The 26,586-nt window shown below is 38.5% G+C and overlaps 1 protein-coding gene across 1 annotated transcript in view; it reads left to right on the forward strand.

Moving 5' to 3' along the window:
• The window catches only part of LOC306645582 (olfactory receptor 1L4-like), a gene marked incomplete at both ends in the record, with an annotated part of 26,941 nt that extends 948 nt beyond the window's left edge, over positions 1–25,993 (forward strand). Inside the window, one exon of the mRNA XM_079113486.1 lies at positions 25,057–25,993. Coding sequence (XP_078969612.1) covers positions 25,057–25,993 — 937 coding nt within the window. The remainder of the gene's footprint in view (positions 1–25,056) is intronic.
• Positions 25,994–26,586: the final 593 nt, after the last annotated feature.

The raw sequence follows: 26,586 nt of genomic DNA on the forward strand, positions 1-26,586 counted from the left end.
AACAGGAAACAGAGACAACCAACAGTCTCTACCTAAGTTATAATGGTGGGGTAACAAATTAATCTGCAATCTGTCATAGAAATTTGTGGTAGGCCATTCTGAGAAGAGAAGCAAAGACTGAAATGGTTTTGTCCATTCATCTGTCAATGCCATTGGGGTCCTTGGTACAACCTAAGTATGTTATGAGTTCTCAAAGCTAATCAACTAATAATTTCTTCAAGTACAAAGTCTGACACCAAAAAATATTTCTGGAAAGAGATCCCAAGTTGACCAGGATTCTTTTTTTCAATTCTATAAAAAAAAAAAAAAAAAAAAAAAAAAAAAAAGAGAGAGAGAGAGAGAAAGTCCAGATAAGAGTAGAGAAGAAGAACAGCACCAGGTACCTTTAAACACATTGAGAACAGCAGCAAAAAATGAAATGACATATTAAGACATTTGAGAAAAGTGCTTATGAGCCAAGAGTTCATACCCAACCAATATTACTTTCAAGAACACCTAAAAACCCTAATGCAGGACAAGCTTCAGACAACCAAAATGACTGGAGAGACATAAACTCAAAATTGGCAATGGACAGAAGGTGTGTATTTACTTGTAGAGCTGATGCTAAATGACGGTTATCAAGTGAGAGAATATTATTTAAAAGATAAATGCTTTGACAATGTAGATCAGTACAACAGTGAACAAAATATGGAGGAGAGGGCATGAAAAAATAAAATAAGCTGACTGGTTTTCTATTAGTTATTAACTTTAGAATTAAGCAGTATTATTTCAAATCAATATTTGGGGAAAGGCGGAAAAAAGGGAAAGAACTACCAGCTAATTTCAATATTGTCTTTATAATAGGGTACCAATAGACACTAACCAAAAAGGGGATTTCTGTATATTAAGATACATAATGATGAAATTAATATTTGGATATTGTTTAAAAGTTATTTGAAAAAATTGAAAGGGTAATTTTAAGACCAGAAAAACTGAACATGGGTTAAGTTTTAGATGATGTCAATGAATTATTGTCAATTTTTAGGGGTGGTGATGACATTGCTGGATTTTTTAAATTCTCATTTCTTATAGATGCATCCTGAAGTATGTGGATAAAATTATGTGATGTCTGTGACTTGCTGTAAAATACTTACTAGAAAATAAACAGAGCAGGGAAGCATATAGATGAAACAAGATTGGAAAAATTTTAACAAATCTTAGACTGGGTAATGGGGTTTCAATTGTATTGTTTCTTATACTTTTGTTTGAAATCATCCATTACAAAATGTTTATCAAGTCATACAACCTATTAGCAGCATGCCTGACTAAGACCAGAACCCTAGTCTCATGGCTCCTGATCCAGTTGTTCCTTTCCATTCTATCATGCATTTATTCTGCTTGGAGCTCCTTGGGCCTTTTATACTATGGACAGATATTTTTCTTCTCAGAGGGTAAAAATCTGATAGTAAACCCATTCTTTTTTTTTTTTTTTTTTTTAATAATTTTTTGAGACAGGGTCTCAGTAAGTTGCTGAGGCTGAACTCAAACTTGTGATCATCCTGCCTCAGCCTCCCAAGTAACAGATTACAGGTGTGCACCACCATGTCAGCTTTGCCTTCTTCATACTGTACGTGAAAACTGTTAATATCATTTCATTGTTACTGCATCCCTGTCAATTACCATTTTAGGAAGTACTCATCGTGTATTTTCTTTTTACTTAAGTATCTTAAGAGTAGGCACAACTACAACTGTACTCAGGCTTTATTATAAGAGAGATGGACCTGTAACCAATGTATTATCACAAAAGCTAAAAAAATCACTGACAATCAAACAGCATTTCTGTACATTTCAAGATAGTCTTTAGTACTAAAGAATGCAGTAGGAAAAACCGTGGGAAAAAAGGCTGGCATAAGCACATTACTGCTGCACAGTTATGATTATGACTAGCTTTTGTAGCAGTCAAATTTAGCCAAATAAAATACGTTAAAATACTCAGAAACTACACAGGTAGTTCTCCAACTGTTTTTAAAGCAGCAAAGTCTTTGCTTCTTTTATCCTACTTATTTCCCTACCCCCACCCCGTGTAAACCCATTCTTATCTGGACGTTCCCAATGCTTCTTCCAAAGTCCTTCGTTTAAAAGGGGACATTATGAGCAACTTAAGAATCAAAAATTGTGTTATGTATATTTTGCTATGATTTTTCAAAAGACAGAGATTTTTTTGAGCACCTCTTCAAATCTGGAAATGAGAAAGCTACTAAGGTAGCTTGCAGGCTGATAGTCATATTGCAGTAGCTGGAGAGGCACATATAATACCTGAGAGGAATAAAGCCTGTTGACATTCCTGGATGTCTGCCTTATTAAAAAAAATAATAAAATAAACCATAGTTGTGCCATTTTCAGACACAGTAACTCATCAAGTCAAGTATATTGCTGCAAATATTAGGCTGAGTTAATATCTAGACTGCAGAATTACCCTTTTGCCTTAAAAATGAATTAATTGAACATGCTACAATACGGATGAGCCTTATAGATATCATGCAAGGCAAAATAAACCAGACACTAAAGGGCAAATATTGCAAGATTCCACTTAAATGAGGTACCTAGAATAGCTTCACAGAGACAGAAGGTGGAATGGTGGATGCCAAGCCCTAACGAGAGGAGACAATGGAGAGTCCTGATGTGGAGGCTCGGCTGCAAAGACAGTGGTGCTGAAATTACTCAAAATACTGAATGACTTCTGAAGTGTGCCATTTATCTTGGAACAACTATGTTGACCTTTGCACCAATTATATCAAAGCCATAGTGGGAAAACTGCCGTGCCACAAACGAAGGCAATTCCACCAGCTTCACCATTAGTCATCAGAGCCCTGTACCGCACACATTCACAGTTTCTAAAAATACAATTTCACTTTAGAATGTGTTTGATGAAGCAGTAGGAAGTATTAAATTTATTAAATCCTTGAATATGTATCATTTTAATATTCTGTGTGAAAATACAAAGTACTTCTGCCGTCTCTTCAATAAACGGTGCTAGGAAAACTGTATATCCTCCTGTAAAAAATAAAATTGAACCCTTACCTTACATTGATACAATTGCATGTGTCAGTTTTTAAATGGATTAAATATTTAAGTACAAGACCTGAAACTACAAAATTTCTAGAAGAAAACATAGTGAAGGACCTCCATGACATGGGTCTGGACAGTTATTCTTTATATGACACAAAAGAACAGGCAACAAAGAAAAAAAAGCAAGGGAAGGGAAATTAAATCAAACTGAAAAGCTTCTACACAACTAAGAAAGCAACTGACAGAGAGACAACCTAGAGAAGAAAATATTTGTAAACCATACATCTGACAAGAGGCTAATATCCAAAATACATAAGAAACTCCAAACAACCTTATAGCAAAAAATAAAAATAAAAACACTTAAAATTAACGTACTACATTAACACAGTCACATCAATGTTTATAGCAGCTCAATTCACAATAGCTAGATTGTGGAACCAACCTAGATGCCCTTCAACAGATGAATGGATAAAGAAACTGTGGTATATATACACAATGGAATATTATTCAGCCATAAAGAAGAATAAAATTATGACATTTGCAGATAAATGGATGGAATTGGAAAATATCATGCTAAGTGAAATAAGCCAATACCCAAAAATAAAAAGGCTGAATGTTTTTCCTGATAACTGGATGATAATATACAATGGGGATGGGAGGTAGCAGGTAAGAGAAGAATGAAGGAACTTTAGATTATGTAGAGGGAAATGAGAGGGAGTGGGGTATGAAAAATGGTGGAATGAGACAGGTACATGACCCTATGTACAGGTATAATTACACGAATGGTATGAATCTACATTGTGCCCAACCATAGAAATGAAAAGATGTACCACATTTGTGTACAATGAATCAAAATGCAGTCTATAAAAATAAAAAAATAATTTAAAAAAAAGAAAGGGATGTTCAAGCATTGTACAACAAGGTGATTCCTATATTGTTACTTATCTGTATTCTCAATCCTGGAAACTGGGGCCCTAGCAGTGCAGAATCAACATAAAGATATAATAAATTTGTACGAGGCAAAAAAAAAAAAAAAATGACATGAATTTTCTAAATCCTCAAAGGACCTAACTAGACATTTCTCAAAAAAGACATAAATGGCTAAGAGGTATAGGAAAAAATATTCCATATCATTAATCATAAGGGAAATGCAAGTTAAAATCACCATAATTATCTCACACTTGTTAGAATGGTTATTATCAAAACGACAACTATAGATGTAAATGGTATGTATATGCAACATGTAATATATAATATTGCACATATGTGTACACACATATATAGATGTAATATTTTCTCTCCATTTAAAAAAAGAAAAGGAACATAACCAAATGCCATGTATTCATCTTGATTGAATTCTAAACTGGAAAAATGAGATCACATATTGAAAGCCATGTAGAACTTGTATGTCTTATTGGATATGATCACGGTTTGGGGAAAGGTGTGGGAGACGCCTGCTGAAGTATTCAAAGAAAACCCTGGGCTACCTAGCATGAATGTGGGTTTCATTCCCAGCCCTGCAAAAAATAAAAATAAAGTGTGGTCTCCGACTTACTTTCAAACAGTCCAACCAGTTGGTATGTGTTAAGGTCCTTGTCCTCCTTTTCCATTTTTATGTGAATTTGAGAGTGTCTTTTTTTTTTTTTTTCAATATACAATCTGGGAAGCAAAAATTACATAATGCCCTCTCTCTGCTCAAAACCCTGCAATGACCCAATGGCTTCCCATTGCACTCAGAGAAAGAGCCAAAGTCCCTGAGCAGTCAGGCCCCACAGGGTTTGGCCCTCCGCATCTCTTCGCCCTCACTTCCCACTGTTCTCCCCACTGCTTACTCCTTTCTGGAAACACTGGTCTCTGTTCCTTAAACAAACATGGGTTGCTCCCACCTCAGGGGTTTGATTTACTGTTTTCAGCCTGAGATGCCTTTCCCTCAGATACCCACATGCATCCACACTTATTCCCTCTCCAGATCCAGGCTTCACTCAAGTGACACTAAAACCCTGCGTGACTGAGTTCTAAGCCAAAAGCATGGGCATGGAAAGGATGCACCTTACTTTTCAGCTGAACCCATACAGGTCTCCTATCTGCAACTTCTCTCTCTCTCTCTCTCTCTCTCTCTCTCTCTCTCTCTCTCTCTCTCTCTCTCTCATATTATTGGTTCTTCTTAGTTATACATGACAGTAGAATCCATTTTGGTAAAATTATATCAGCATTGGATAGATCTTATTCCAATTAGGACCCCATTCTTGTGGGTGGGCACAATGGGGGGTTCACTTAGGTATTTTCATATGTGCACAGAGGAAAATCGCATTAGATTTATTCTGCGGTCTTTCCTATTTCCATCCCCCGCTCTCTTCCTTTCATTCCCTTTAACTAACTGCTACCTGCAGAGAGAAGTCTCTAAGGAGCTGGAGGAGGGGGAAGCCACAAGATGCAACAAATCTGACCTCAAATTTGTATTGGACATGATATAAACTTTTATGGACAAGAAGCCAAAGATGGCGATGGCCTTAGGAAGTACCCATGGGTACTGGAGAACAGAACAGTGCTGCCAAATCGCGGAATGATATGGACGAACTAAACTATGAAGTTTGTATTGTTTACAAGAGATATATCAAACCTAACTTTCCAGTCTTGTCTCTGGTCACTCCAACATATTCATTCTAAGCTTGAGTCAGTATGGCAATTTATAAATTCCCAGGAATAACAAACTTGCCCACAAAATGATCCTCAGCCTTAAATGATCTTTCCTCTGATTCCCTGGTTATCTTTTACTTTACAATTTCAAGAAGCAGTCCAGTGCACCTCAGATAGAACACTAATCTCTGGGATATATAAAGAACTCAAAACACTTAACACCAAAAATACAAATAACCCAATCAATAAATGGGCTAAGGAACTGAACAGATATGCCACAGAAGAAATATAGTCAATCAACAGACATATGAAAATGTGTTCATCATCTCTTGCAATTAGAGAAATATAAATCAAAACTTCTCTAAGATTTCATCTCAGTCCAATCAGAATGGCAATTATCAAGAATATAAGCAATAATAAGTGTTGGCAAGGGTGTGGGGGAAAAGGTACACTCATACATTGTTGGTGGGACTGCAGATTGGTGCAAACACTTTGGAAGGCAGTATGGAGATTCCTCAGAAAACTGGGAATGGAACCACCATTTGACCCAGCTATCCCACTCCTTATACCCAAATGACTTAAAATCAGCAAATTACAATGATGCAGCCACATCAATGTTTACAGCAGCTCAATCCACAACAGTTAAACTATGGAACCAACCTAGATACCCTTCAACAGATGAATGGATAAATAAAATGTGGTACATATACACAATGGAATATTACTAAGACTTAAAAAAGAATGAGATTATGGCATTTGCAGTAAGTGGATGGAACTAGAGAATATCTTACTAAATGAAATAAGCCAATCCCATAAAATCAAAGGCCAAATGTTTTCTCTGATAAGCAGATGCTGATCCATCATGGAGGTGGGTAGGGAGGAACGAAGGAACTTTGGATTATGCAGAGGGCAGTGAGTGGAGGAGTGGGGCCATGGATGAGAAAAAATCTACAATAAATAAAAATTTCCACTTAAAAAAAATCGCAAAAAAAAAAGCTGCTCAAGCATCTTTTCTATTTTTTCTTTTTTTATTTTTAAGAATATGTATATGTATGACTAATAGCATGGCTCACACCTGCAGAACAAGTCCACACTGGTAAGCTCTTGGGAACCATTTCATGTGCCAATAATAGTACTGGTTTCAGGCAGACGGAGCAAAAACCAATAGTAGTGCTTTGGGAAGTGCAGTAGTGTTGCTCAGGGTAGGTAAAGAAGGAGCCTCATGCATGGAAGCGGTAGCAGGAACAAGTTCCCAGGAGTGACATGTGTGAAGTTGCTCGTCTCCACAATAGCAATGTCCCAACCCACCCAGACAGCCTCCCTACTTGGCTGGCAGCTGCAGAGGTTGAAGAACTCGGGCATAACAGGCACAGGGAGAAGAGGACTGGACCCAGAGAAAACTCTGAAGAAACGGAGCTCAGACAAGCATGTGTTCACACACACACACACACACACACAAACACACACACACACACACACACAAAGGGATTGCACTATATAACAGACTCTTTAACAAAAGAGCTCCCAGTCTGTCTCCCTGTCACTCTCTGGCAGCACATCAGGCCACCTCTAATGCTAACACACAGCATTTCCTCATCAGGAGGAAGGCCGTCCTGTATGGTGGGGACAAGCCTTTTGGTGAAAGCAAAGCTATCATAGCTACATCATTAACTGAACACGCTAAACCAAAAAATTTTTAAAAAGTTAATTCCTAATTACATGTATATGAGCCAAAATTACTTCATGTCCCATCCCCCAAGGCTGGCTTAGTCAATCATTTTCCTATACAATGGTGATTAGTGCTTCAACAAGTACCATTGTGGGTAGAAAAAGAAATTAAGTCCCAGATGCTAATCTGTATTTGTATTTACTGCTATAAATTAAGTTTTAAGGTATTTCTTGAGTCAAAAATAAAAGCAACTCTCTATGGACTCATGAAACCCATGACAGACTTTCATCTGTCACACTTGTTCATATTTTTAAGTTAAGCCCATAGTAACAAAACCTACCCAAGTTTTTGAGCACATCTAAACTGAAGAAAGACTAGAGCCACCCCTAAATAATTAAGTGCAGCCAGTGGCTGGCTGATCAGTGGTTCTCAATCCTGGATGTTGGTCAAATTGAAGACTTGAGAAGTACCTTCAGATCTGGAAGCCTTTGAAAGTTCTCACACAAATTCAAAGCAGCTGCTGGCAATAGAATTAATGCTGAAGTTGAGCTGGGGGGACTGAGTCAGGGCACCCAGCACTCAAGACGCTGCCAGTCAGCTCCAGGCTAACAAGCAATGGGGCGTTTTCTTTCCCAAACAGGTGGAACTGACCACTGGCTTGCTGCTAGAAAGGAGGAAGTTGAGACACAGGGAAGCAATAGATTGTCCCTCCAAAGGCAGACCTGCTACTGTTGGCTGTGGAACTGGACAGGGTAGCATTGTTCGGCTGTGCACTCTGCCTGGTGTGTTGGGAGCCAGTCCTGGCTGGTTGCTGGGCATCCGGGAGAACTGCCTAGAGCATCTCTGTCCCTGTCTGCTTCTAGTTCTTTAAGCTGTCTTTCCTGCTGGGCTCTCTCTTTCCCCAGTCATTTCCTCTCCTGTTGTTCATTCGTATACTCCATGAATTTTGGCCCACTCTCCAGAAATGCCTTCATTACTCTGTTCCCACATTTCGATCTGTGCCTTTGACTCCTCCTCCAGCTTAGGGTGTTTTTCTGGACCTTGATCCATTACCTTTCTTCTTTTAGAAAATTTCCTCCCCAGTTTGTAAATCAGCTTGGATCTGAAGCTCTTCTTTCAAACTCAAAGAGAAGCCACAAGCTCTCTTCCCACTCTGGACACTTCACAGAGTTCTTTATGAACTTCATAGTAGTTTCTTAACTGCACAATCTCAGCATCATGCAGCTGGAGCAGGCTTTCTGTGTATTCTTCAGCATCATAAGGGGTAAAAGTCCATCTCTGCGCCTGCCTATAAAAACGTGTCCCAGAAATGAGCAGCTCCGCTCAAATTGCCTCAATCATTTTCTTCATATTTTGCATTTCAGTCCTTCCAACCCATCCTTTTTTTTTTTTAGTACAATCCACTTCTAATTGCACCACCTTCCTGACCTTGGTCTTAGACCCAGCAGGCATAACCATGGCCATAACTTCTCTCTCTTCTTCAGGAAGAGAGCTAGCCCAGAACTCTCGAATTTGAACTTATAGCTGCTCTCACACATTTAGTGATTTTCACATATCCAGATGCTGCAGCAATTTTTATAGTGTTGTGATGTTCTCCAAAGACAATCAAAAGGCGTCGTCATCTTCACACATCACAAGTTTCAAAACTTGCGCCTGGTGTAAGATCGAATTCTTCCATACACAGTGTGATCTGTCTCTTTCTGTTGACAGACTCCTCACGCCAGATGCTTTTGTTTCCCTCAGAGTTGCCGCATGTCATCTGAACTGGTTCAGCTCTTCTTAGCTGAGAGCAGAGATGCCGTCCATGTCACAGTGGGGCATGCAAAGAATTTCACACGGTCCTTGATTTTGTTCCTGAAGTAATGTCAGAGCCTGTTTTCTCTCCGTTTTCTGTTTCCACACCAATTGCCCCTGAACGTGAAAACCTTTTTCTAGTTGGAATAGCTGTTTCTCCTTCTTCCTGAAATGCCCAAATGTGTTCATAGGGTGTTCAGCTCTTTTTGGCAGATGAATATTTTTTTTTTTGGTAGCAGGGGGGTTAAAAAGTTTAATCATCCCATCTTCACTGAACAAATAGTTAAACAATTTAGAAATAATCATTGGCATGCATTTCGCTTCCAAACAATTCACTAAGGACAAAGTCACAGTGCATGAAACAAGTAGAAAAAAAAATTGACTAAAACCTGAATCGAGGAATAGTCAAAAAAGAAAGTCATAAAATCATCTTTAAGATGAACAAAGTCAAGCATACAAAAAAAACCAGTAACTGAAAATCCATGTTTAATTTCAACCAAATTCTTCTTTATCCTTCAGTAAGTGAAAACAAATGCCTATATTTATTTTCAGGAACTATTCTTACCATGACCATAAAAATTACAGTCCAAATACTCACAGGATATTCACATCACAGTCTTTGATGTGTGGAAATAGAACAAAGACAAAAATATATTTTTATTGATGGCATATGGCTTGTATCCTACCTGTCAGACATATTACTCACCAAATAGAATCAAGTTTAAGAATTTGAAAAGGTATCATGGCTACAACACCCAAAAGCCAGGCTTATTGTACAGGTATTCTTTGCTCCTTGATAAGCTTTTCCTTTAAGTTCTCTTCTTCAGCAATCGTCATATCCGGGAGATCCTTGATAGGCTTTTTCACAACCTCAGTTCTTTGTGACCACTGGTCCTCTGAAATCCCCCCAGTCAATTCCCATATTCCCGGAATGTGATGTCAGGAGACACACTGTGGACTCCTCTGCCAGTACCTCACTTCTCACGCTCGCTCCACGCAGGCCCAGGGAATGCAGCCCCACAGCTGCCTCCGCACAGGTCCGAGCACCGCAACCAGCCACACACACCAGCACTCTCACTCACTGGAGGTAGGTTATCATGTGCAAATGCTCTGACGCTTGAGTTTATTTAACGCTCTCTGGTTTACTGGTACCACTAAACCCATGTTATAGAGACAAACCTAACATTCAAAGAGGCTATGAGTTCACCCAAAATCACAGCTACGGGTTGGCTGACCGGAGCTCAGGAATCCTCACGCCCAGAAACATTTCCATGGCGTCGCACATCCTCCCCAAGTCTTCTCTTCTTACCTACCTCGAACGCTTTCAAAATCACAATGACGGCAAGTCATTAATTATCTGAGATTTGGAAAAACTTGTGAATCCTGATTCCACAGTCCCGAGTCTTCTCCCAAGCCTCCTTTCCTAATGAGCTCCCTGGGGTGCTGGGTGGGAAGACTGCTTGCCTCTCTGGGGTAGGTGACCTGAAGAGCAATCTCCTCCTTCCAAGTCCCCGTGCTTCCTCACCATTTGATGAAATCTGAAGGGCCCGGGATGCTAGCTGGGGAGAGGGGAAAGCTGCATGTTCCTCATGCCTGGGGCCATGTCTGAAAGATTCCCACCCTAAAGGAAGAGAGGGAAGTGACTCAGAAGACAATGGCCCACACGACTCCCGGGGTATAGTGAATCCTGTCACCTCCCACACCTGACCTGGGCCCTTTCCTCCCTTGCCTGCCTTGAGAGCTCTGCCCATCCTGCTCCCTTCCTTCAGCACTTGCCGCTGAGGAGAGGATGCCGGGACCCTCAAACAGCCATCCTGGAGGCCTCGGGTCCTTTTCTGAGTAAGTACTATTATCTTTAATCCCATCGCTGTACCCAAGTCCTCCATCCTAGCATGTTAGAAACTGAGGAATTATTTTGTAGGACAGACTCTTTATACAAGTACAGAATCCGAGGTTTCGTGTGGCTGAGACTATAAACCAGCTCATCTGCCTGTACTTCCTAAGCTTCAGGCACACTGCCTTAACTCTTAAAACCAGACGCTTCACATTCCCTGGGTTCTCCTGCATTTACATAATGTTAGCAGGTAAGACCCCAAGAAAGGGGGTTCTGCACTTGGAAGGGACAGTTGTAGCTGCCCTGATGCTAAGAGAACCCAGCTACTGTTGGCCCAGCCTGGCTCCTACTTGTCCCCAAAGCCAAGACTGTTAAGGAAAGCTTCAGATTCTATGTTCTCATCCCAACCTCTGCACATCTTCAGAGTAGCATGGACCACAATCCCACATGTGAGCAGTAAGGGGAGAGAAAACTGTGGCCGGGTACTCACAGCACTTCCATTGATGACTTAGTTTATGGTATTGGGTAAATCACCCCTTCTCTGAGTCTCAGTTTTTCATGGTTAGGTATATTACTTCAATCACATTTTTATGCAACTTCTTGTGCAGTTATCAAATATAAAAATACAAAAATAGAATCTACCCAATTAAAGAAGAGACCTAGTTACTCTCCATCAGCATTCCCCTCAGCTTTCCAACCCTTTTTGGGTGGTCATGAGTCTCCCAAAGAACACAATTTGGAAAGCTATTAAATAGATAAGTTCCAAGATGACTTCCATCCCAATAACCTAGGATTTCATAAATGACATTTTGTCCCTCATGACTGCATATTATAAAAGGAAATACTTAACCACCACACAGGTAACTTCACCTGTGTCTGGTGGTAGCTAACAAAATACTAAGGTAAAGGATTAGAAGGAGCTGGGGAAATTTCACCCAGGAAAGAGGCCAGGGGACAGTCACTATGTCCAAGCATCAGAACAACTGTCATGGCAGCTGGTCCTTCTGGGTCCCCAGTGCTTGGGTTGTCTCCTAGAAGTCAGTGAAATTTTATTGAATGAATTAACCTGAGAAGGAAAAGTATAACTAACATCACTAGCAGTGACACTGATTGACAGAGGATGCTGGTACTTCCAGGCTTAGTAGAATCCTTGGCACCTGAATCTCAACCCAGGATATATAAGTTTGTCTAATTGTGATTAAAGGGGTTCAAGAGTATGATTTAGGAAGTGGACCCTCTTTACTGGCAATATTTCAACTATATGATCTGGCATCTATGTTCCTAAAAGGCTCACGCTTTGAGAGATAGAATGAAAAAGAAATCTCCAGAGTTCTACTTAAGACTTGAGATTGTCTTTCTTAGTCATGGACTTCAAATACAAAGAGCTGAATTAACCACACGGCACACTACCAGCACCTGGCCACTCGTGTTTGCTTCCTCCCTCCCCCAACCTCGTAGGCTCACCCCTCACTCCCAGTACCTCCCCGTTCTCATGTGCTTAAGGTTTAACTTTGTGTGGATAACACTTGTTAGCTTTGTTGCATTTTTTTTTTAACCAGGGGTTGAACTCAGGGGCACTCAACCACTGAGCCACCTCCCAGCCCTATTTTGTATTTTATTTAGAGACAGGGTCTCACTGAGTTGCTTAGCACCTCCCCATTGATGAGTCTGACTTTGAACTCTCGATCCTCCTCCTCAGCCTCCTGAACCATTTTTAATTTTCATAAAGTACATTGTTATAGATCTTGTGTACTCTTTTCACTCAAATTATATTTTTAAAATCTATCGCTGTTGCTATGAGTAATTCTAGTCCATTGTTTCTAAACAGTCCCATGGTGCACCTCTGTCACGTTTACCAACCATTGATGGACACCCAAATTTCCTCAGACCTCCTGCTGCTGCTAATGACAGTGCAAAAATACCTTGTCCCTGAAGTCTGTTTGTTTGTTTGTTTGTTTTATACCAGGGATTGAACCCAGGGGCACTTAACCACTGAGCCACATCCCCAGCCCTTTTTATATTTTATTTAGAAACAGCATCTCACTGAGTTGCTAAATGCCTTCGCTAATCTGCTGAAACTGACTCTGATCCTCCTGCCTCAGCCTCCTAAATTGCTGGGATTATAGGAATGCGCCACCTCACAGGCTGTCCTTGAGCTTTTATAGGCCTGTTTGGGAATCACTTGGGGATGCACATCTAGGAGCAGAATTGTAGGGTCACAAATGTACACGAGCACTTTGCTCTTGAGGATATTGCACCACTCTACTTTCCTGCCCACAGCGCCTGGAAGTCCCAACATCCTCACATCCCTGCCAATGTTCTCCTTGTTCTCCTTTCTAATGTTTGCCAAGCTAACAAACGGAAAGTGAAATATTGCTTACTTTCTCATTTCTCTGATAACAGCAAATTTGACCATCTCTTCATAAACTTGTTAGTATAATATAAAGCTGCTCCCCGCCCTTTCCGCCGCGGTCATTTCCCTGCCTCCCAACTCCTTGTCAGTCTGTGAACATCCTAGCTAGCTATTGGTTCATCGGTCAGCTTGCAAGTTTCCTTCTCCATTACTGGTCCTGTTAACCCGTGGAATTCGATGGCTTAAGGACAGCTCCTCACCATTTTTCTTTTCTTCTCCTCACTTTCATTCTCTCCTCTCCTCACATTCATGTTGTCACCTCCATTTCTCTCTCTCCTGCATGTGCTTCCTTTCTCTTTTCCTCTCATTTTCTCTCTTACCCTGCAGGGAGACCCTCTGTGTGCTTAATAAACTCCTTTATGTGAGTTCCCATGTCCGGCGCGGTTTTCTGGGTTCTTACAGTTAGCCCTTTGGCTTTCTTGAACACTTCTCTATTGGAGTTCTTACACTTTTCTTACTGAAGTAAAAGTGATCATCACATATTCTAGATATTAGTACCTCCTCTGTCAAACATTGCAAATATTCTTTCCTAGTTTTTCATGTCTGTTTTATCCATAATTATGATTTAACTGATTTAATATTTGCCTTTTAGCTTTTTTAATGTTGGGAGTCTTGTTTAAGTTCTTCCCTTTTTAACTTATAGTCTCCTACAGATATTTTTTCTATTTTATTTATAGATTTATATGTCACATGTAAAACCATAATCTATCTGGATTCCACCTTTATACATGATGTATAGTAATTAGATAGAAATTCTCTGGGGTTATCCTCAATATAATTAACCAGTTTTTCCAACACCCCCAGATATTCCATCTATTCCCACTTGGCTTAGTACCACCATTTTCCTGTAGTAAGTTCTCATATAGATGTTGGTCTTGCTCTAAATCTGCATGTTATCTATCTTTTTCCATCTACTGTCTGTTCTTGCACCAAGATCATACTATTTCCTCTTATTATTAGCTTTTATTATTCTTAATCTCTGAAAAGACAAAGACTCTCTTTTTACTCTTCATTTTCAAGTGTATCCTGACAACTTCCAAATTTTTATTTGCAAAATAAGAACTATTAATAAACAATAAAATGAATCTGTTATTGTGTACCCTATAATAAGTGAGAGAATGAACAACTGCAACAAAGCATCCCAACCATCTTCTCTCTGAGTCTGACAGCAGGACTATTCAACCTGTTTTCCAGAAATATTCCATCATCAAATCAATCATTTATGTAATTTTCCACTGACCTTCATGTCAGGTATTCTTTTTTTCCAACAATATCAATAATTAATTTAAATATAAATGAACTAGATATTGTAATTAAAAGGTATAAATGTTCAACATGTGTAAAAGGCAAGCAGTAGCTAAATGTTCCATACATGTCAACTTTAGCTATCAATACACCAATATGTTAAAAGCAAACAATGGGGAAAGTAAGCATGAGAGATCTGAAGTAGAACAATGAATATAAAATAAGTTTCAAGAAAATGTATTTTTCAGAGATAAAGGGGAATATTTTATAACCATAATAGGGTAACTTCTTCAGGAAAGTATAACAATCCTAAATGTGTATGTACCTAGTAGCAAAATTTCAAAACACATGAAATAAAAATTAATAAAACTAGAAAGACAAATCCACAATCATATTTGGAGATTTTAAACCCCCTCACTTTGCTGGAAGGAGTAATGATATAGAAGGCTTAACAACATTGTCAACCACCTTGGCTTACTTGTTATTTATAGAAAACTATACACAAAAATAACAAGTAGAAAATTAATAAGGATAGACCACATTCTGTCATAAAGTAAGCTTGGAGAAATTTTTAAAATTTAAATCTTGCAGACTGTATTTCCTGCATGGTTTATTACATTAGAAATCACCTTAAGATAGATAGAACCCCACCCCCACATCTTAACTATTTCAAAATTAAGCAGCACACTTATAAATATCTCACAGGTCAAAGAAGATAGCACAATAAAAGTCAATAAAAACTGCTTTGAACTAAGTGATAATAAAAGCTTAAAATACTAGACTCTCTAGGATGAAACAGTACTCAGATGAACACTTATAACTTAAAGTACGTGTATCAGATCAACTATCAAATTATTTTCAAATTAGGTATTAGAAAGAAAAAAATAAGGGTAGGAGCAGGAATATATGAAATGGAAAAGAAATAATACAGCTAAACGTTGATACAAGTGTAATCAAGAAAAAAGCAAGAATACAAAAATTAATATTGATGGAAAAGGAACTATCAAAACAACCCTACAGGGCTAGGGTTGTAGCTCAGTTGGTAGAGCATTTGCCTTGCACGTGTGAGGCACTGGGTTCAATCTTCAGCACCACATAAAAATAAATAAATAAAATAAAGGTATTGTGTCTGTCTACAACTAAAAAGTACTTTTAAAAAACAACCCTACAAATGCTAAAATATCTTCAGGTAATATTACAATTGTATGCCAACATAAGTGATAGCTTACATAATATGGTCTATTTCAGAGAAGGATCTGTGTGTTGCTGAGAAGAAAGTGTATTCAGTCATTGATGGATGAAATATTCTATATATGTCTGTTAAGTCTTAATTACCAATTGTATTTTTCACTTCTATAGCTTCTTTATTTAGTTTTTGTTTGGAGGATCTATCCAGTGGTGAGCGAGGCATGTTAAAGTCACCCAGTATTATTGTGTTGTGGTCTATTTGATTCTTGAAATTAAGAAGGATTTGTTTGATGTACACAGATGCTCCATCATTTGGGGCATAAATACTTACCATTGTTATATCTTGTTGTTGTATAATTCCCATAAGCAGTATGAAATGGCCATCTTTGTCCCTTCTGATTAACTTTGGCCTGAAGTCCACTTTATCTGATATGAGGATAGAAACCCCTGCATGTTTACAAGATTCATGTAAATGATATGTTTTTCCCATCCTTTTATCTTCAGTCTGTGAATATCTTCGTCTATGAGGTAAGTCTCTTGGAGACAGCATATTGTTAGGTCTTGTTTTTTAATCCAATTTGCCAGTCTATATCTTTTGATTAATGAGTTTAGGCTATTTACATTCAATGATATTATTGAGAAATGATTTTTATTCCCTGTCATTTTGATTTCTTTCTGATTTTTACGTTGAATCAGTTTCTCCTTTGATTGACTCTCCCTTTAGTGTATTTCCTCCCCTTGCTGTTTTTCACTTTTATTTTTTATTTCTTCTTCATGAAATATTTTGAGAATGTTTTATAGTGCAGGATTTTTTTAGTTGTGAATTTTTTTAACTTTATTGTGGAAGGTTTCTATTTCATCGTCAGTTCTGAAGCTTAATTTTGCTGAGTATAGTATTCTTGGCTGGCATCCATTTTCTTTCAGAGCTTGGTTTATATTATTCCAAGACCTCCTAGCTTTGAGGGTCTGGGTTGAGAAATCAGGTCCCTCTAAGTATGACCTATTGTTTTTATCTGGTAGCCTTTAAAATTCTATCCTTATTCTGTATGTTAGGCAGTTTCAAAATAATGTGCTTTGGTGTGGGTCCATTACAACTTTGTCTATTTGGTGACCTATAAGCCTCCTTTGTTTGATTTTCCATTTCATTCTTTAGGTTTAGGAAATTTTCTGATATCATTTAATAGAAAAGATTATGCATTCCTTTGGTTTGTATCTCCAAGGCTTCAACTATCTTTATAAATCTTAAACTTGGTCTTTTCAGGTTATCCCATATTTCTTTGAAGTTATATTCGTGGTCTCTTAACAACTTTTCTCCATGGTCAACTTTAATTTCAAGATTACATATTTTATCTTCATTGCCTGAAACTCTGTCTTCCAAGTAGCCTAGTGTGTTGATGATGCTTTCCATTGAATTTGGTTTATTGATTCCTTCTTTTCAAGGATTTCTGCTTGATTTTTTTCAGAATCTCTTTCTTTTTATTGAAGTGATTTTTTTTTTTTACTTCTTGTATTGTCTTTTGATTTCACTCTTTACGTTGTCCTTTATCTCACAGATCAGTTTGACTGTGTACATTCTAAATTCCTTCTCTGACATTTCTTCCACTGTGGTATCATTGGATTCTGTTATTGAAGTATACTGATTTATTTGGGGTGATCTGTTCCCTTAGGTTTTCATGTTGTTTGTATGTCTACCCATCTAGCACTATGGATCTGAGGTAGTAGAGTTTCTACCCTGTGAACCTGTAGTGTCCCTGAAGATTTCCAGTACTTCACTGTTTTGGGGAGACAAATAATAACAAGTAATTCAAAAAATATACAACATTACCAAATTGTTCCTTCTATGACATCTGCAAAGCTAATTGTCACAATAAACAGAAAAGATTTGATCAGTTATTGCCCACAGTAAAAACAGTAAATTTACAATTTTGAATGGTGGACTGTGAAAGAACAGAAATGATGCATGATGTGATGATTATGAGGGAGGAAGAGAGACGAGAGAAGTAAAAATTAAAGGAATAGAGAAAGAGAGAACAATAGAAATTGACTGTGGGCAGAAGAGAGAAAGAGAACCAAGGGAAACAGATACATGAGACAGAATATTTATATAGAGAGTAAAAATTTTTTTAATAAAAGAATACAAAACAAACTGAAATATACTAATCAAATATTCTTGTCCTCAAAATACTGATCCATGAAAAGTAACTGGCTTCAAAAATGCTAGAAATAATAAAAAAAAATTGAAATATGTATAAATGTCTATGAATCATTAAGGTCACAATTAAACAGAGAAAAGAAAAAAAAAGATCTCAATGAAAAATTAAAGAATTGTGTCTGCTGGAGTTCAAAAGATTCTCAGCTTCCCTTCTCAGCAGTCTTGGATGAGGTTGCTGGGGTGAGAGAGGTAATCCCATAGTCAAAACTCCTAGAGGTGGAGTTCAGGCTTCGGTGGACTCCAGGTTCCTCACTGAATGCTAATTGGTCTGGAGACTTTATATCAGCACACCTCCAGGACTCAGCAATTGTCAGTCCACACTAGAAGATTGCATCCCAAGGAACTCCCCTGGGTTCACTCATGTGGTGGAGAAGTCAATTCTTAGTCCACTACATCATTTGTGGACCCCACATTTCCTGGTTTCCAATTCAGTCTCCAAACACAATCTTTCCAGTTTCCTCCTTTCAAATTCCAAGCCAGGTCCATCTCTCCCAACCAGTCCTTCAAGCATCTGGGTTCAAGGAGGAGGAGGAGAGCTGGTGGGTTTCCATGACCAGTAGTCCCCTATGTAACCCTCTCTCCATGTTCAATTTTCTCCTGGTCACTTAGGCATACACTATGTTGTGCAGCGTGGGTTTGCTAGGTCTGTATTTTGGGCTAAACTCAGGTTTGCCAAGAATCAATTCCCCCTGCTGCCAGCCCTCATGCGACAGCTGCAGAATGGTTCCTTCCCCTGTCCCCTGCACACAGCTTGGAGAGATGGCAGCTTCTTTCCCCCACAAGGATATTGTGTGGCATGCCAGCTGAGTCAAGCAGTGTCTTTGATTTCTAAACTCTCCATACCCAGACCCACCTTGGGCCTCCTAAAAACGTGTGTTCCTTTAATTTCTTTGTCCCTCCACTTTGCTCATGGAAGGACCATGTAGCTGATGCCTCTGGCCACAGCAGCAGCTGTGGTGCTGGGGATTTCTTCCTTGTTTTATTATATCCAGCCTCCTGAGTCCCCAATCTGCTTTGAATGTCCAGTATTAAATTCCAAAAAAGTTCCCCCCTTTTTTGTTGTATACCCACTTTGCTGAGAGGTTGCCTGTATGCTTTCTTGGCTTCATACTATGGAGCAACCAAAAACTCGACCTTCTCTATTCTGTCATCTTGAAACTCTCCTCCAAATATTTATTATTCCATGTAAACTTGAGAAAAAAATGTATTAAAGACTTCAAAAATTCCAATATATCTTTTAACCGAGATTGAATTAAATTTATAGACTAATGTGGGAAACATTTTTTATAATGTTACTCATTCTACCCAAGAAGATGGAATTTCTCCCCATTTAGTCTAATCATCTTATTTCCCATTTTGTTAGACTTTAAAACATTTCCATTTTTTGTATTCTTGGACAAATTAATTACTCAAGCTTTAGAGTTTCTGCTGCAACAAAGGATAGCATCCTATTTATTATTATATGTTCCAATGGAATGTCTTCAATATAGAGAAATGCCATTGAATTTGATTTCTAGGATGATCATGTACCCAGCAATCTTGCTGCACTCACTTGTTGGTTATCGTGCTACCATCTGTAGCAGTAGTGAATGTCTTAACCTACTTCTTATCTTTAAAAGGAATGCATCTGAGTTTTCTTCATTTAGTATGGTGTATGTCATAGGGCTTGGGTACATAGTTTTTACCAAATTAAGAAAATTTTATTCCTAGCTTGCTGACAAAGTTAATTAAAAGCAGAAATTGAACTTTCAAAAATGTTTGTTGTGCTTCAATTAAAATTATCATATAATTTTTCTCCTTCATTTTATTAATGTGTAAAAGTATATTGATGATTTTTTTATTTATTCAAATTTATGGTATTTTTGATGTTGAGTCATCCTTGCATTACTAGGATCAACCTGCTTATTCATGGAATATTTTTTTAATGCTATGTTGAATTTGCATTCCTTATTTGGAATTTTGCATCATGTTCATAAGCAAAATGGGCATATAATTTTATTTTCTTCCTTTTTTCTGGTTCTGGAATCAGAATTAAACTAATCTTGCAAAATGAATTGAGAAGGTCCTCCCTTCTCTCTACCCCCACTTTCTGGTTACTGGAACAACTTGTATACAATAGAAGTATTTTGTAAGTTTAATAGAATCTACCTTAAAACCATCCAGGTATGAGATTTATTTTCTTTTGTTTTGTTTTGTTTTTTAGAAATCTTTGACTACTATTTTCAATTTTTTTACATTGATCAGCCTATACAAGTAATTCCTAAATGTTGTATATGTTTATAGTTTATCCATTTCATCTAGATTTTCTGGTATAGTTCATAAGACTCTTACTATTTTATCTTCATATGTCTGAAATAATTTCTCTTCTTGATTATTTTTGCATGCATTTCCTTATGTTCTTGATAAGTCTTGTCAGAGGTCTATTTTACCAACTTTTATAGGATGCATGTATTAGTTTCCTAAGGGTGCTGTAACAAATCATCACAAATTTGGAGACTTAAGAGAGAAGAAATCTGTTATTCCACGGTTCTGGAGTCCTTAAAGCTGCGATCAGTTCACTAGGCTGAACCTAAGGCGTCGGCAGGCCGTGCTGCTCCGGAGGCTTGGGGAGAACGCACTCCGTGCCGCCCCCGTTTCCAGTGCTGCCAACACTCCTGGACTCGGGCTCACCACCCAGGGCCTTGTGCTTGCGAGGCAGGCACTCTACCGACCCAGCTATCTGCCCAGCCCACATCACTCCAATCTTGAAAGCTGCAAGTACCTTCTTTGTGGCTCTGCTTCTCTTCTGCCACACGGCTGCCCTCTCTTTGTGCATCAAATCTCCCTTTCTATCTCTGTTACAAGGACACTTGTCATCACATTTAGGATTCACCTAGGTAATCCAGAACAATTTCCCATCATATAATTCTTAACTTGCTGGTCATGGTGGCACATGCCTATAACCCCAGCTGCTAGGGAGACCAAGGTAGGAGGACAGCAAGTTTGAGAGCCTGCCTCAAATCTCTTTCCACTCACGGTAACATTTACAGGTTCGAGAGACTGGAATTTCAGGTTCCTGATGCTTTGCAGGGCCTTTGTTTTGCATAGTATAAAATGATCTTGGTTTAATTAATATTTTTATTGTTTTGTTTGTTCTCTGGGTCATTGAATTTTGCTCTTTTTTTTTCTGTTGCCATTTTCTACACTACTATTATTTATTTTGACCTCCATTTATAGTCTTCCATTATGTATTCTTCTCTTATACTTCTGTTTGTTTTTTTTTTTAATTGACCGCAAAGAATCGAGTATTTGTGGAATATAATGTGATGTTTTGCTCTATGTATAGAACATTGAAAAATTCAATCTAATGGGCTAATTATCATGCCTATCACCTCACCAATTTACCATTTTTCTACAGTGAGAATGTTAAAAATATACATTAGCATTTTGAAATGTACAATACATTATTATCAACTGTGGTCACCGTGTAGTACAATAGAGCACTAAAACTTATTTGGTTCTTTCAGTTGTTAAATAATTCTTTTCCAGTCTCTTGGGTTAAATGTTTGGTGTTGTTTTAGTTTTTGTTAATTTCTGATCAATTATTTGAAGCTATAAAATTCTTCTATGTTAGGACATCCATAGTATCCCACACTATTTCTTAATTTCCTCATGATTTTCTTTTTAACCAGGTTATTTGGTAATATAGTTTGGTTTCTAAATCTTGAATTGTAATGGGTATGTTCTCCCTTCTCTTTCTTTGATTCATAGATGTGTGTATGTGTGTGTGTGTGTGTGTGTGTGTGTGTGTGTGTGTGTGTGTGTGTTTAGGCAAAAAAACACATTTTATTAAGATATTTGATCATGCCTACTTTCTGTCTTTCATGTCATCCCTCTGAATGGTTTCTGTTTTGTTTTGTTTTGTTGTTTTTACTCAAAAGTTTTATCAAAATTTTTTCAACTTGGATCTTTGTGCAAGGAGCCTTTTGAAGCTTATAAGCCTGGTAATATATCAGACTCTCAGACTTGAATTACAAGTCTGGACATACAATTCTAATTTTATTGTTACTTTCTTTACCCTCAGGGGTTCTGGTCCACCACCCCATCTCCACATGCACGTACTTACACAGAAATACAAATTTTCATGTATGGCTCACTCCTTTACCCTGCCCTCTGCACACTTCCACCTTGTAGACTCTTCTTGCTCATAAGGTGCCACCCACCTGTATGAAACACCAAGCACAATGTTGGGCAAATAGACTAACTTCCTCCAGAAATAGATCTCCAACCTCCCACCCACCCTAGAGTTTCACACCCTGAGGGACATGGCAAACGTCCAGGTCCCAGCCTCTCCTAGTGTGACCTTTCTACTCACGATTAAACTCCCAAATACGTAGACTTCTTCCAAGATGGCTTGATCCAGGAATACAATCCCTACAAATGTTTGTGTGATTTCTATAGGGAAAACTTAGGGTACCCCACTTGTCCTTCCAGAGGAAGAGAAAAAAGAGGAAGTCCTCCCCAGAAGGATGCAGTAAAGACTGCACAGAGGAAGAGCAATTGCAGCAACGCAGAGCAAAATGATATGTCAATATACACCACCTTTGGAAACTGAGCAAAATAATTACTTTCTTAATATCTTTCCATAATCTTTACCATTTATCCCCAAAATAGCCAAAAACTGTGAATGTTATAAGTTTTGTCTTTTGGACAAGGAGCAAGACCTCAAGTACTTGTTCAAGTTTACAAAATTAGTTACAAAACTGGAAGCAATTATTCAACATTGTCCTTGAAACTCTAGCCAGAGCAATTAGACAGACCAAAGAAATTAAAGGAATACAAATAGGAAAAGAAGAACTCAAACTATCCCTATTTGTTGATGACATGATTATATATTTAGAGGAACCGAGAAATTCCTCCAGAAAACTTTTAGAACTCATAAGTGAATTCAGTAAAGTAGCAGGATATAAAATCAATGCTCATAAATCTAATGCTTTTTTATTCCTAAGTGATGAATCCTCAGAAAGAGAAGTTAGGAAAACCACCCCATTCACAATAGCCTCAAAAAAAATAAAATACTTGGGAATCAATCTCACAAAAGAGGTGAAAGACCTCTACAATGAGAACTATGGAACACTAAAGAAAGAAATTAAAGAAAACCTTAGAAGATGGAAAGATCTCCCATGTTCTTGGATAGGCAGAATTAATATTGTCAAAATGGCCATACTACCTAAAGTGCTATACAGATTCAGTGCAATTCCAGTTAAAATCCCAATGATGTACTTCACAGAAATGGAGCAAGCAATCATGAAATTCATCTGGAATAATAAGAAACCCAGAATAGCTAAAGGAGTTCTTAGCAGGAAGAGTGAAGCAGGGGTATTGCAATATCAGAACTTCAACTATACTACGAAGCAATAGTAACAAAAACGGCATGGTATTGGTACCAAAATAGACAATACAAAATAGATCAATGGTACAGAATAGAGGACACAGACACAAATCCAAATAAATACAATTTTCTCATACTAGACAAAAGTGCCAAAAATATGCAATGGAGAAAAGATAGCCTCTTCAACAAATGGTGCCAGGAAAACTGGAAATCCATGTGCAGCAGAATGAAACTAAACCCCTATCTCTCACCCTGCACAAAATTCAACTCAAAATGGATCAAGGCCCTTGGAATCAGACCAGAGACCCTGCATCTCATAGAAGAAAAAGTAGGTCCAAGTCTTCAACATGTCAGTGTAGCATCAGACTTCCTTAACAGGACTCCCATAGCACAAGAAATAAAAGCAAGAATCAATAACTGGGATAGATTCAAACTAAATAGCTTTCTCTCAGCAAAGGAAACTATCAGCAATGTGAAGAAAGAGCCTACAGAGTGGGAGAATATCTTTGCCACTCATACTTCAGATAGAGCACTAGTCTCCAGAATCTATAAAGAACTCAAAAAACTCTACATCAAGAATACAAATAATCCAATCAACAAATGGGCTAAGGAAATGAACAGACACTTCACAGAAGAAGATCTACAAGCAATCAACAGATATATGAAAAAATGTTCAACATCTCTAGTAATAAGAGAAATGCAAATCAAAACCAGCCTAAGATTCCATCTTACCCTAATTAGAATGGCAATTATCAAGAACACAAGCAACAATAGGTGTTGGAGAGGATGTGGGGAAAAAGGTACACTCATACATTGCTGGTGGGGCTGAAAATTAGTGCAGCCACTCTGGAAAGCAGTGTGGAGATTCCTTAGAAAACTTGGAATGGAACCACCATTTGACCCAGCTATCCCACTCCTTGGCCTATACCCAAAGGACTTAAAATCATCATACTACAGAGATACAGCCACATCAATGTTCATAGCGGCTCAATTCACAATAGCCAGATTGTGGAACCAACGTAGATGCCTCTCAATTGACGAATGGATAAAGAAACTGTGATATATATATATATATATTGTATATATATTGTATATATATATATTGTGATATATATTTATTGTGTATATATATATATATACAATAGAATATTACTAAGCCATAAAGTATAATAAAATTATGGCATTTGCAGGCAAATGGATGAAATTGGAGAATATCATGTTAAGTGAGATAAGCCAATCTCAAAAATCCAAAAGACAAATGATCTCACTGATAAGCAGATGATGATACATAATGGGGGGTTGGAGGGGGCAAAAATGGAGGAAGAAAGGACTGTATAGAGGGAAAAGAGGGGTGGGAGAGGTGGGGGAAGGGGAAAAATAACAGAATGAGTCAAAAACTATTACCCTATGTAAATGTATGATTACACAAATGGTATGCCTCTACTTCATGTACAAACAGAGAAACAAGATGTATCCCATTTGTTTATAATTTTTTTAAAAAAGTAAAAAAAAAAAAAAAAAAAAAACTGGAAGCAAAATCAAAGTATGCCAACACCAATGCTTGAAGTTGTACCACTGCCTCTCTGGCAGTCTATGTGAATGGCTTCCTGATGCTCTAAAATCCCTTCATATTTTCTACTTGTAGGACAGCAATCCTGAGGGAAAACCAGAGCCATGCGACTGAATTCCTCCTTCTAGGACTGACCACTGATGCCAGACAAGAAGTATGGCTTTTTCCCAGCTTCCTCGCCATGTACCTGGTCAATGTGGTTGGCAACACAGTCATTATTGCAGCCATCAGGGGAGACGCCCACCTACACACCCCCATGTACTTCTTCCTCTCCAACCTGTCCCTAGTGGACATCTGCTTCACCACTGTCATCGTGCCACAGATGTTAGTGAGCATACTGACCCAGAGAAAGACTATCCTCTTTGCCCAGTGCCTAACCCAGATGTATTTCTTTGTGGCCTTTGGTATCACTGACAGTTTTCTCCTGGCTGCCATGGCCATTGACCGCTACGTAGCCATCTGTAACCCACTGCACTACACCAAAACCATGAGCCCCAGGCGCTGTCTCCTGCTGGTGACTGTGTCCTGGGTGGCATCCCACCTCCACTCACTTGCCCACACGCTTCTTATGGGCCGCCTTTCCTTCTGTGGCCCCAATGTCATCCATCACTTCTTTTGTGATGTCCAGCCGCTGCTGACACTCTCCTGCTCTGACACCTCCGTCAATGAACTCTTGGCCTTCACAGAGGGCTCCTTTGTGATCATCAGTCCTTTTACCTTCATTATCGTCTCATACATCTACATCACCCGTGCTGTTCTGAGGGTCCCTTCCGGGGGAGGCAGGTACAAGGTCTTCTCCACCTGTGGATCCCACCTCACAGTTGTGGCACTATTCTATGGGACCATAATATCTGTGTACATTCGTCCCTCATCTACCTACTTGGTGACAAAGGACCGTGTGGTCACTGTCATCTATACGGTAGTTACTCCCATGCTGAACCCTTTCATCTATAGCCTTAGAAACAAGGACATAAAACAGGCTTTGAGAAAGCTGGCTAGAAGAACAGAATAGGATGTATATGCTTTACTACCTCTAGAAGCTTCATTGTTGACTCGACAATGAATCAACATAGTTGTGCCTTGGTGTCCCACTTGCACAGGCTGCTCCTCGACAATCATTGAGTATTGCTGAGGCCCAAGGCAGGCCCATTCCAGAGAAATATGGAACCCTTCAGGTGGATAATTTTGATTCTAGGATCCACCATTAGTCAAACCTCTGTGGGTGATTCATTGCAGTCCAAGACTTTCTTCCTACCCCAATCTTTTTTCTTTCCCTCTATTCAAACCAAATCTGAGAGATTTCTCCTGCTCCCTCCCCCCATTTGTGGCAGTTGATTTTTAACATATCAGTTTGACTGAGTTAACAGATGCCCAGACAGCTGGTAAAACATTATTTCTGAATGTGTCTCTGAGGCTCTTTCCAGAAGTGGTTTTCATTTGAGTTTGTAGACTGAGTGTAAAAGATCACCCTCACTGACATGTGGATACCATCCAATCTACTCAGGGTCCAAACTGAACAAAACAGAAGAGGAAAGGTGAATTCACTCTTCTTGAGCTATGACATCCACCTTTTTCTGCCCTTGGACTTTGGCTCTATTGGTTCTC

The sequence above is a fragment of the Sciurus vulgaris genome (genome assembly GCF_902686455.1).
Source record: "Sciurus vulgaris genome assembly, chromosome: 15".
Classification (NCBI taxonomy): domain Eukaryota; kingdom Metazoa; phylum Chordata; class Mammalia; order Rodentia; family Sciuridae; genus Sciurus; species Sciurus vulgaris.